The 13,441-nt window shown below is 37.0% G+C and overlaps 1 protein-coding gene across 5 annotated transcripts in view; it reads right to left on the reverse strand.

Annotated features, from left to right (window-relative positions):
- Positions 1-13,441, reverse strand: part of FAM13A (family with sequence similarity 13 member A) — a 325,132-nt gene that overhangs the window by 35,061 nt on the left and 276,630 nt on the right. For all 5 annotated transcript variants that reach the window (XM_023195427.2, XM_023195431.2, XM_023195429.2 and 2 more), the window contains 2 exons: positions 6,388-6,464; positions 5,629-5,671 (listed from right to left, as the gene is read on the reverse strand). In XM_023195427.2, the coding sequence (XP_023051195.2) occupies positions 5,629-5,671; positions 6,388-6,464 (120 nt within the window). The remainder of the gene's footprint in view (positions 1-5,628; positions 5,672-6,387; positions 6,465-13,441) is intronic.

Raw genomic sequence — 13,441 nt, forward strand, 5'->3', positions numbered from 1 at the left:
ACAAACAAAATCTCTGTCATAATGAGTCTTACAGAGAAGACAGTTAATCGACAAAAAACTGTTAGGGTTCTGGAGAAAAATAAAGGGATATAACAAATAAAAGAAAAATAAAGTAAGAGGGATGTTGGTGGTAGCGGTGGAGGCCTCTGTTTTATATTGAGTGGTCAGGGATGGTCTCTGTGATAAAGTGACAGGAGGTGAGAAAGTGGGCCATTTGTGGAAAGAGCATTCCAGGAAGAAAGAAGCCAAGTGCAAAGGCTCTGGGGCATGGTCAGTTTTTCTATGTTTCAGGAATAGTACAGAGGTCACTGTTTCTGGAATCCAGGAAAGGACAGCCAGAGCCATTGTAAACAGAGGGTGAGGATGTATCATATATAATGCGGCATTAGGTCATTCACATCATAGACCTATGTCAACACATGAGCTTCTATACTTCCTGGCTGATTTGTGGTACAGCAGTGGAGAGATTCCTCCTATACAAAGCTACACCAGCTGGCACAGCCCCGGACACACTAAGCACAGCACATTCCAACTGCATGTGGAAATGCACGTACAGACTGGCCCTGTCCTGCTGTGCTCCCATCAATCCCTGAGGTTGCTTTCTTACTTGCCCAAGTCCCAACTTTTGGCCCTGCTGGTCTATGATGTGACAGGGTTGTCTTGCCTGGGGTTGCAGACTGCTGATGGTTTTTTGTGCATGTGGGTGCCAGGGAGCCTGTCCTATGTCCTATGGCCCATGGTGAAGTTCTTCAGGCTCCGTAAACACTAGCATAAAAACTGCCCTGCCTTCAAATGTTAGCGTAGTCTGGGTGAAGCATCTTGCCCAGTTGCACCACCCTCTCTAACAGGGCTCTTCATACAGTATTGCAAATATAATCTATTTCTCCTACTAGATCATTAAGGTTAAAATGTCAAAGGCATTCTCAAATTTAAAAATATTTTTGGTTTCAACTTTTGTTGTTTACATGTCTAGTATCTTCTGTTAAATCACAAAGTAAGTAATTTCACAATTTTCAACTCCAAGATCCTTGTACTGTGATGTCATATGCTAAACATTGTCAAAAATGCTGCACTATATGAAAACACACCAAATATTTGTGTATTAATAGAAACAAACTGAGTGTTTGGCTTTTAGGTGAGACAACATAGTATGGCATATTAGGATGGGTTTTAGAGGCAGAGACTCACGTTTAGATACCAGCTTTACTAGCTGCAAGACTTTCAGTGAGTACACTTCTTTGAACTTTAGTTTTTTTTTTTTTCCCTCAAATACAGGAACAAGACTTTGTAAGGTTTGTGAGGATTAAAATGAAAAGTGTATATAAAACAGCCTATAGGAACTATAAACAATGTTATTTCCATTTATACCCTACCTTCCTTTCCCATTCATTCATTCATACATTTGGCAAGTGTTTACTGAACACATGCTATGTCCTTGGCACTGGAATTTAGTAGCAAGCAAGATAAGGGATTTAGTGCAAGAGAGAGACACTGAACATACAAGTGCCAAGTATCATGAGTGTTATAAAAGAAACGTAGGATGCTAGGCGACAAATATGAAGAGAGCTCATCTCTCCTGGGGCCTCAGGTAACATTTCACATTCAGGTCAAGGAGCCATTAATTATGAAGCTATCAGTCTAATCTTTGCCAAGACTTGTCCCTGTCCAGCTGGACCTACCTTTTTCTATCCCCAGACTTTATTTGATCCTGCTCTTTCTCTGGCTTCAAATAGTTGGTGAATTTTTGTTTTATTACCTCTATTGCCCTGCACAGGATATAGTTAAGTGGCCTAAAGTTTATCAGAGCCAGGAATGACAATATCAGAAAATATGCCATATAATGCAGTTTGCATAGGAAGAAACTACAGTATTAACAGAAGAACTACACAGAACCACAAACATTTTTTGTTTGGCCTGACAGTAAAGGAAAAGTGAACATAAATTTTCAAAATCCATGTGAACTCCAAAGCTTCATTAGGCTTTGGCTATTGGATTGATTTGGAAGCGAATGTGAAGTAAATAGAGCTTGTTAATTTTTCTGGTTATAATATTAAAACAAAGTCCTAAAGCTTCCATGAAAACAGTGAAGTCAAAATAACAGTCATCCATTTCATAAATACTTTTCAGAAATTCACTTTTTCAGGGCAAATAAGAGCCTGCACTTAAGATCTTGTGATAACTAATATTAATTCTCAGTCTTGATTGAAAAGCCTTCTCTTCTCTCCTTCTCTCTTTTTCTTTTCCTTTTTTTTGAAGCAGGATAAGAAACATGGAACTAGTCTTTTTTTAAAATTATGAATGTCTTGTTTGTTATCAAAGGTATGCTTCTAAGCTCTCTTAAGCAGTAGGCTTAGAAAGCATAAAGAATGTAAAAATATTTTGAAAGAACTTAACACTTCACTGACCTCGTAGTTCTGACATAAAATGATCTCTCCCAGATAATGTAATTCCCTTATATGTAGTTAACAATTCTTACTTGTTTTGACTTCTCAACAGAGATTCATTGTAAGGTTTTAGTTTTAATATTCTGGATTTTATAGGGAAGAATAAAATATTTTCATCATAGAAAACAGGGATTAAATTGAAGCATAAAGCATAAACTCCCTTGGAAACAGAACTCTGAAAATCGGTAATTTCAGGGATATCTTTTAGAATCTAGAAAATGCTAGTTTTAAGGATTACCTCTCTTCTGGATACTTGTAGTTTGTTAAAAGAGTTTAAAAATACACAGAAGAACAAAGACTCTAGATTTTGCATGCCCAGGGAGCAGTGTGCTAGGCTCTTCCTCATGTTATCTCATTTCATATTGCCCAGATAGGATATTTTATTAAAATATTAGCCTTTCTGAACCTACCTGAAGAAATTGTACTTTAATTTTGGACATTTCAAAGTGACTCCTGACTTTTTTTCTCATTGGCAGTGTGTCACTAAACAAATTTTAATCCAAACCACATAAGGAACTCTTATGAAATAGAAATGGGTAACTATTATTGATCAATGCCCATCTGAGATCTCAGGAGAACTTCTTTTTGGACAAGATTAGTTGCATAATTAAAATAAATTAAAAAGATATGAAATAAAGGGATAAGCCCATGTTCACTTTCAACACATACCTTCAAACAAAACACATTTAAAGCTGCAAACTGATTATTTAAGAACTGGGGTCACAGTTGTAACTTCATTTGCCTTTGAGCGGCAGATCTAAGAGAAGCCTCTCTCTGCCTGTCTCTAAAGAGCATTTCTGAGGCTGAAAACAAGTGTTCCTCATTCTAATGGAAATAGTAGTCCCCCCCGAAAAAAGTCACCTTTCCGCAAGAGCTGTCATTTGCTATGTTATCTTATATGAATCTGAGATTTTACAAGGAGAATTTTAAATCACAATACTAATAAGGACGAAGTCTACCTTAATGGAAAACAAAATTAGAAATATTACAATATATATTCAATAGTGGACATGTAAAATCTGACATCTCAATCTTATGCAATGAGACCTGAAACAAAAAAAATACTGGTTAAACAGAACTCTAGGAGGAATAACCAAAGTATAGACTTATTTTTCATCACTGAAAATGAAAGGTTACTGATGTTTTTACTAGAAAACCAGGTTAAATATTGGGTGGTGTAAGTTTTAGGAAGTACTACATATGTTAAAAAGTAATAAATAACAGCACACTGAAACAAAGGAAAAACCTTTACAAAATGGAAAACAGTTCTTTTCACTGTCTTTCATGGATAATAATAAAATATATTTCCTTCAGTGAAAGAAGCACATGCTTTCACAAGTAGAAATCATCCCAATCTTATGGAGTGATGTCTTATTTTTCTCCTTTGGTGCAGCTGTGATAGAAAGGTGACATGGAGAGCTTAGTCTAGATTTTAGTTCACCACCTAATTTTATCTCCTAACCAAAACCATCATGATGACAATGATTATTATTAGTGAATGCCTAAGCAGTGCCAGCAGTGGCACTGGGCACTGATTGGTGGCTGCATATGGATAACACACATAAGAAGAGGACTTGGCACATGGAAGAAGGATGTGAGATTGTTTCCCCATGATTCATCCACTGCCCTGGGAGCTGTCCACCAAAGACCAAGGCAGACTGAGTTCAGTTTCGTTTGCCATTTAGTTTGTGTGCTACTTGGAATTTATGAGTTAATGCTATGAAGTCCATCCATAAAAGTTACTTTTATTCCCTTTTATCTCATAAAAGATAACAGGCACAAAAGGAAAGAACTGAGAAGACCTCTCCAGGAGACTGGCAAAGCGATTTTCTTTAAAATCATGTTAGATGGGAGATGAGTAGGTGCTTGCTGTGAGTGGAGGAAGATGGCAGTGAAAGGATAAAACCATAAAAAACAAAACACAACATGACACTAACATGGGGGAAACATGATCTTTAAAAAGATGCCTAGAGACAAGAAAAGAATGTCAGCTTGTTGCCTGGGTCCCAAGGAAGGAAGCATAAATGAGTTAGAAATAGATGAAAAAAGTGGCTCAGAAGCTGTGGGGTCAGAAAGAGGAAGCATTCCCCTCCTATTATCTGGCTAAATTATCTAGTGAAGAAGTATATATATGACAAGAATTGAATGCAGTAGATATGAGCATTAGCGTGTGTTCAGGGAGTGAGGATTAATTTCTAGGAATTTTATGCACTTTTTTTTAATGATAATACAATATTCTAAGAGGGTCTGTAGCTTTCTGATTTTTAAGCTGTAAAACTCCATGGGGGAATAGACTGTGGCTGTCATTAAATCCCAGCTCCTAGCACAGTACCTGTACCTAGTAGGATTTAATATATGTTGTTGATTAAATACATCAGTGAATTCGGTCAGTGCCCAACAGAGATTAAGAATTATTGGGCTAGAGGGAATGTTCTCTTTATATCGAGAGTCAGAATTCAAGAGTGGGTTAAGAAAAACTTCACTTCTTGAAAAGCAAAACTGGTAAGATTGAAGGCGGAGTTGGAAGTATTTGGAGGTAGTAGATTGCATACACATACATGAAATAAAAATGATGCTCGGCACACTGAATGGAAGCTGGAGTTGGGAGAAAGGGAAACGAAATACTTGGGTCAGCATGGTGATGCCTGGAGGACACGTGGGAGGCCAGGGAAGTAAATGAAACTTGAAGATACAGATGACATAAGGGAGGTGAGAGACTTTTTTCTCCAATGTCTATTTAAAATGAGAGAGAAAACTCAGCAAACAAATTGGATTAAGTAACTCAAAGTGAATTTATGTTAATTTGAAGATTCATGACCTAACCCTTGTGACTAAGACTCACTACCTACATATTTCACTCACTTAAAAAATGCATCAAATTGTGGAAAATAAAACCAGTAGCTTTGACTTTTTGTTTTGTTTTACTCTATAGAAAATCTAAAGAGAAATTCTTGTGCTATTAAAGTTTATCATCATAAGCAAAACAAAATAATTCACAAAGGAAAATAATGAAGTTCTTATGATTTCTCAAGGAATCTTTAAGTTTGGTATTTGCCTTTCTAATCAATCACAGTCATATTACTTAACTCATTGTCCCTTACTGACAGACTAATATTTCAGAGGTACACTGAAAAGTGTATGAACAGCCCCATCACAGTCTTACTCTTGCTTGTTAGTTACTCACCTCGAAATGCTCAGTGTGTCCACCATCTTTTTCACTTCCTTTCCTATAAATAACGGCAACAACAACAAAATCATAAAATATCTACTTGTTTTATAACAATGTTTTTCATCCATTGATATTCCGATTTTATTTTAAGAGTATGTTGAGTAGCTCTAAGCCTAATACTTACAAAATTCAAAAACAAAACACAAAACAAAAAATTAATCAAAACAAAGCAAACTGGAAACACAAATAAACATGACTATAGTTATTTGCCTTCAATAGCACTGTGATAGATTTTCTATTCTAAGCATTTTCCTTGTTATAAAATATTGCTGGCCAGGTGCAGTGGCTCAAGCCTGTAATCCCAGCACTTTGGGAGGCCGAGACGGGCGGATCACGAGGTCAGGAGATTGAGACCATCCTGGCTAACACGGTGAAACCCCGTCTCTACTAAAAAATACAAAAAACTAGCCGGGCGACGTGGCGGGCGCCTGTAGTCCCAGCTACTTGGGAGGCTGAGGCAGGAGAATGGCGTAAACCCAGGAGGCGAGGCTTGCAGTGAGCTGAGATCTGGCCGTTGCACTCCAGCCTGGGCAGCAGAGCGAGACTCCATCTCAAAAAATAATAATAATAATAATAAAATAAAATAAAATATTGCTGGTAAATATATAGTCCTTTAATTCCATTCTTTTTAGTTCTTATAATTCACATTGCATTACATGAAAATAACCTTTTCCTGCCCTTGGAAAGAATATGAGGAGGTAATTCTAAAATTACCTTTCATCGGACATCCGTTCAAAACCATCAGGTCCCGTTCTCTCATGAGATCGTGTGGAATTGAGACTTTCCATATTCTGTAACAGAGCAATTATTGGTTGCCCAACAGGAATGGTAAGAAATATGCAATGCAGACCCTCCTTTCTTTAAAATAGAAAAATCACATAATATGTATATATAAACTAATTCCAGTCCTCATATTTTTATCTTTGTTTAGTAAAATTATGACAGTTTATTATATCCTACTTTCACAGAATTGTCTATTGAACTTTATGATAAAGTTCCTTTGAACAAAGATACGTGACAGCATCACAGAAATGGCCATTGTGCCCTATAATGTCTCTCTTAGGTATTATCCATATTGGACAGCTAAATAGCAAAACCCAGATTGTTAGAGAATCAGGGTGGGTCAGACTTAGAATTGAGGAATCTGACCTTGAATCTCATCAGAAACTGATGTAACACATTCTCTCTCTCTCTCTCTCTATATATATATGTTTAAGAATGTATATATACATTCTTATATATATGCATACACACATTTACATATATTCAGTGTATGCTGATAAAATTGAAAGTGGAGTATACACATATATGTATATATACATACATGCACACTCACACATATACATACTCAGTGTATACTGCTAATATTATCTAGAGTAACATGTAGCTTATACATAAGCTGTAAAATATCTATAAAGAGAAATGAAAATTTAAGGACCTTTCTTTCTACAATATTTAATGTTAATCTTTATATTAGCCAAGATGGAAAAAGACAGAAAACCTAATCTGAATAGTATGTATTTTCAGCTGACCAGGTAGGGTTAATGCTTACCAGGAGGCATATATGTAAGATCTTTTTGACTGCCTCTGTGAATAAGGCCAATGCTTTCTAAATATCATTCAGGTGACTGGAACAGAGTAAGTAAGCCATTTCCTTGAAAGGAGATTACACATAAGCAAACAAGAGAATATCTGAATTCAGCAAACTCAAAAACAAAGCTGCCTTGGAAATTTGGACCTGAATTTTGTTAACTCAGATTTATATCTGCATTAAAAGGATATTAAGCATAATCCACTCATCCTGTGTCATCAAGGTAAATTATACATATATGAAAGTAACATATGTTCATCTACATATCAATAACATTCCATTATAATAAACCCTTTACTAAGTAAATCTAATTAAGATTCATGATAATCCCATGAAGTTGGCATTTACAATGATCTCCACAAAATAAACACATAATTAGAATAGAAAACTCATCTTTGGCTTGGTAGATAGCTGAATTATTTTCCATTTATGTTGGTTTGGCCAATCTGCCTGGAATTCTCAGTTTGACACCCTGGGCTCCATTAAAGAATAGAAACAAAGAGAGATATCATAGTATAATAGTTATGACGGAGGCTCTGAATCAGAATACTTGGGTTAGAATTCCAGTTCCACCATTTGCCAATTGCATGACCCTACTTGAGCCTTAATTTCCTCATCTGGAAAATGAAGATGGCAACAATAGTTAACATAGGGTGGTCATGAAGATTAAATAAAGTGATATATAAAGTACTAGAATAATGATGGGCGTGGTGACTCACACCTGTAATCCCAGCACTTTGGGAGGCTGAGGTGGGCAGATCACGAGGTCAAGAGATTGATACCATTCTGACCAACACAGTGAAACCCCATCTCTACTAAAAATACAAAAATTAGCTGGGTGTGGTGGCACGTGCCTGCAGTCCCAGCTACTTGGGAGGCTGAGGCAGAAGAACTGCTTGAACCCGGGAGGCAGAGGTTGCAGTGAGCCAAGATTGCGCCACTGCACTCCAGCCTAGCAACACTGAGAGACTCCGTCTAAAAAAAAAAAAAAAAAAAAAAAGAATAATGCCTGGTACGTTTAATGAATACTGTTAATAATATAATTAATTAATTGTTGATGTTATTGTTTCTGAACCAAGGAAAACATTTTATTGTTATTTGTTATAGTATCTCCAAGATGTTTGTTATAATGTCTCCAAGGAAAATATTTTACTGTTATTTGTTCACAGTCAAGACACTGTCCAAAGCACAGGAAATACAGTGTTTGTGTCTGCCATTAGAATACTAGAATACTGAGCATCGATTTACACACTTAGATAATTTTAGAATGGATCCAAGAAATTAAAAATTACAACATTCAATTTTATTCACTACCTCTAAAGTTTGAGTTAGAAGAGGACTTCATAAAATGGCTCCCATTAAATCAAGAATAATTGCTCTTATTACCTGAATGTGACTTTCCTGATGAAAAGGGATGTATCTACGACAAAGAATCTTTGTTCCCATTGGTAATCTTCAATAGATTATCAGAGTCTTTAGTGTAAGATCTAGTGCAATAGTATTAGGTTTTCCTAAAGCTCTGAAACATGAATTCCAAAGGAAAGCACAATCCTCTATCCTCAGTTCATTTCACAGCAGCGCCAATGAAATGATACATTCATAATTACATGTAAATGACTATTTCCAAAGAACTAATCATTTTCAGATCAAGGCTAAGAAATATTCAGAGCCGGCCCGGCGTGGTGGCTCAAGCCTGTAATCCCAGCACTTTGGGAGGCCGAGGCGGGTGGATCACGAGGTCAGGAGATCGAGACCACCCTGGCTAACATGGTGAAACCCCGTCTCTACTAAAAAAATACAAAAAACTAGCCGGGCGAGGTGGCGGCGCCCGTAGTCCCAGCTACTCGGGAGGCTGAGGCAGGAGAATGGCGTGAACCCAGGAGGCAGAGCTTGCAGTGAGCTGAGATCTGGCCACTGTACTCCAGCCTGGGTGACAGAGCGAGACTCCGTCTCAAAAAAAAAAAAAAAAAAAAAAAGAAGTATTCAGATCCTTCCTGTAGGAGATAGCTTGAAAGAAAAAAATAAAATAAAAAAGAAATATTCGGAAAGAATAAGAGTGAACAGAAAATAAAACATAATAGCATTATATAAATTTAGAGATATTTCAGTTAGAAGATGTTAGAAGATGGATTTTTTCTTTTCCCTAAACAGAGGAACCAAAATATAACTGATACAGGTGTTAGGAACTACAGAATAAAGTCAGTTAGGTCACACAGCTTTGCAAAAAGCAGTTGTGAGATGTGAGAAAGCTTAGCTGACCTCCAGGGTTAAAACAAGTATTAACTTCTTCAACTCCATCCCTACCACTTTTTACATGTTTTATCCATAAGTTTAAGAACTCTCCAACGATTTGAGGTTTTGTAGATGTAATTCACAAAGGCTGATTTCCAATATTGTTCAACATTCTTCTCTAAGGCTTTTTAGTAATTCTAATTGTCATGTTATTTCTGTACACATTTGGGCCTGCTGAATATTCATTGTCTGGTTTCACTAAAACAGCATGCAGGTACACAGTGTTCCTTTCCTAAGGTAGCTGGGATGCACCTACACCTTTTGGAAATGGAAAATCTGAAGAATGCTACAACCGGGAAAGTATTTTTTTTTTTTTTTAGAATCAGACTAACAAGGGTAGTAAACATCTATGAGTACAGTAACAAAACTATGTATTTCCATGGACACAATACATTTTGTAGATTCTAATTTGTATTCTTTGTCTTGGGGTTAGGGAGGAATGATTAAGATAAAGAAATAGATCAGTAATCTCTCTACTTCACTAAGATGAGGGAAGGGAAAAGTGTAATGTACAGGTCAAAATAATGCTGAAATGCAGAATGCTTTTGAGAAGTAGCCCTTCAGATGTGCTCCAGGTGCTATTAGTACTTGTCTTACAAGAAAATATTGAGTCATTGTCTTTTGAAGGTTTTAAACAGTTTTATGTCCCAAACACATCTCTACCAGGTGTGGTAAAGGAGTAGTCTATTAATGTTTTCATTGATTAGATGTTGAAGTAATAGAATATTGTGGAAGTGTTTTATTACATTAATTTTTATTTTAATTCCTTTTCTAAATTTGGGATTTTTTAAAGGTAATAGGTAATTTTTAAAAAGCAGCAAAGAACAGATTGTGACTTTAGGTCTAATTTAATAAAGTTGCTTCTTGTGTTGCAATTTTTTTCAACTAGATAAAGCCTAGTTTATAATCCATAAAATTCTGACTCATGTAAGTCCTATCAATGACTTTCAAAACACAGAATCACTATGGCATAATTTATTTTGATAATTTTGGGGTGTCAGAGGAACTAAATTTTAAAAACCATTCTCCTTAAGTATAAAGATAACCTCAAGTCTAAAAGAGCAAAAGCCTTGATAAAAGTTCATTTTAGACTGTGGAATTTATTTTCGATTATTTTTCTTTCTCCCTCTCTGTGTTGGCGTTGAAAGCTAGGCTCAAAACCTGTTTGACCACTGACTGAAGCACTTAACACTTGGAACAAAAACAAATTCATCTTCTAAAACTGTAAAATGCTGACAAAGCTTTAATAGAGGACACACACAAAAATGCCTCTCTCAATATACAAACAGCTCAATCTGAAGGCTACAGGAATGCTGTTAGTCAAAACAGGTTCATTATTCTAACCTTGAGCTCTAAGAGAAGGAGAACATTTGATAGTCTTGTTAAGAAAGGATTAATGGCATATTTGAATTCTTTTTTGTACCCTTTTGTACATTTTATGTTTTATTGCTTAAAATTGTATAAGCTCATCCATATTCAAAAAGAACTACTGGTATCATAAAGGATGCCTATGAAGAGTTTGCCAGTTGTCCACCCAAACCCATGCTACACTTCTTCCACCGTCATAAAGTAGTTAGATGCCCAGCAACAATACATTTCCCAGTCTCTCTTGTGATCAGGTACAACCATGTGACTGACTGCTCTCCAATGGGATGTGAGAAGTGATATGTGTGGCTTCCAGACCGGCCAATACAATGCTTCACCAGGTACAGACGCTCTTCAACTTACCATGGAGGTTATATCCCAATAAACCCATGGTAATTAGAAAATATCATAAGCCAAAAATGCTTTTAGTACACCTAACCTACTGAACGGCACACCTTAGCCTAGCCCAAACATGGTCAGAACACTTAAATTAGCTTACAGTTGGGCAAAATCACCTAACAGAAAGCCCATTTTATAACAAAAGTGTTGAATATCTCATGTAAGTACAGAAGACTATACTTACTGAAAGCAAAAATCCAGATGGTTGTATGGATACTCGAAGTACGGCTTCTACTGAATATGTATAGCCTTCTTTCCTTACTCAATAGTACAAAATGGAAAGGAATCCTAGATGTGTGCATAAACATGAAGAGGCTGATACAAGTTAGAAGAGTATTCACTTCTCATATATGAAATGTGGGCTGTGGTTAGAACACAAAGATAGACCTTTGGTGTTATGCAAAGGAGGCAGTGGGGGAAAGTTGTTGGAGTTTTTGACGAGATGGTCTTTAGATCAAAGTGATCTATGATCACACCACTCCACTTGTCCATCAAGTTCCATCCCCTATTCCCTATCAAGAACATTGCTCCTGCAACGGATCTCTCTTGCATCATCATCTCCTCCTCTCCATTGGCTTGTCTTATACAAATATTCTGTAACATCACTGCCTTCTAAAAACTGTCTTCAGCTTGTATTCTCTCCAACTGCTACCTCGTTTTTCTTCCCCCCTGTAAGGCAAAACCTGTTCAAAGACTGTCCATATTTGTAGTATCCAACTCATTTCCTCTTAGGCTTTCTTGAACCCACTTAATCAGGCTCTTCCTGCCTCTTCCCACCGATAGAGCTCCCATCAAGGTAGCTATGGGTTAGCTAGATATATGTGAAATTATCACTCACTCCCGATTTCAATTTCTTTCTTCTGATTTTCTCTGGACCTAAATCTAATGAGGCTCTTGCCTTCATGCTGCACTGGAGATTGGCAGCAGCTCCTTCTTAGTCCCTTGTGGTGCTCCCTTCTCGTCTGCTTACCTCCTAAATGTTGGTATGTCTCAGGGCTTAGTCCTTGGACCCTTTCTTTTTACCCTTTCTACTCGGTCCTTTGGTGTCAGCTTATTCACTCTCAAGGGTTTAAAAACCAACTGTGTGCCAAAGACTTCCAAAATTATTTATTTCCTCTCTCCCTTGACCTCCAGAATAATATATCTAACTGCCTACTTGAATTCTTTATTAGATTATGTCAATTATTTTACTTTAGTCCTTATCCATTTCTCATCACCCCATACACTATACTTAACACAGTTGCCATAGTGATCCTTTTATAAGGTATGTCGCAAAATGGCTTCCTTCCCCTCTCAATCTTCTGTGGCTCCTCATCCTACTTAAGGTAACTGCTAAAGTCCTAAAAATGGCTATGAAGCCATAGGTAATCAGGACCTCTGCTACATCTTTGATCTCATCTCCTACAATGCTCCTCTCAACTCTGTTCTAACCACGGCCAGCACTTCCCTGTCCTCAAAGGCTCAGCATGCTGCTCCTTCTGCCTGGATTTTCTCTCCCCAGATATCCTGATGGCTCATTGCCTCAACTCCTTCAGGTCTCTGCACAAGCATCATTTGCAGCGAGGTCTGACATGAATGTCCTCTAGGATATCGATCCTTTACCTCTTACCACTTTCCATACTCTTTACCCTGCCTTATTTCTCTCCACAGCATGTATTGTCATCTGACTAGATATTTCTTTCTTATCTATCTCATTTTATGAGACTGTAAACTTCAGGAAGGTAGAGTGTGTGTCTGTTTTGATCATATTGTGTCCTTAGTGTTGAAAATAGTGCTTGTCATATAGTTAGCTGTTGTGTGATTGAAGGAATAAATAATTTTAAGTCAGTGGTTCACATTGTTGGACTTTTTTACATTATTATTTGATACCACCCAGAAAATCACGATCATGTAGTTTTTGACAAGAGTTCTTGCTGAGTTGTGTTACACTGAAAACAATGGTTGAAAATTGCTGCATTACGTAGATAATTGTTTTGTAGCAGCAGACATGTTCTGGAGAGGAAAGTGAGTAGAGGCTTGGACACATGTTGGCTGGCTGTTTCAATATTCCAAATTAGTTATAATAAGAGCCTCAGCTATGTACTCGCAACGCAAAAAGGGAAAGAAGATGCACATAATATC

Source organism: Piliocolobus tephrosceles, chromosome 3 (assembly GCF_002776525.5).
Source record: "Piliocolobus tephrosceles isolate RC106 chromosome 3, ASM277652v3, whole genome shotgun sequence".
NCBI lineage: Eukaryota > Metazoa > Chordata > Mammalia > Primates > Cercopithecidae > Piliocolobus > Piliocolobus tephrosceles.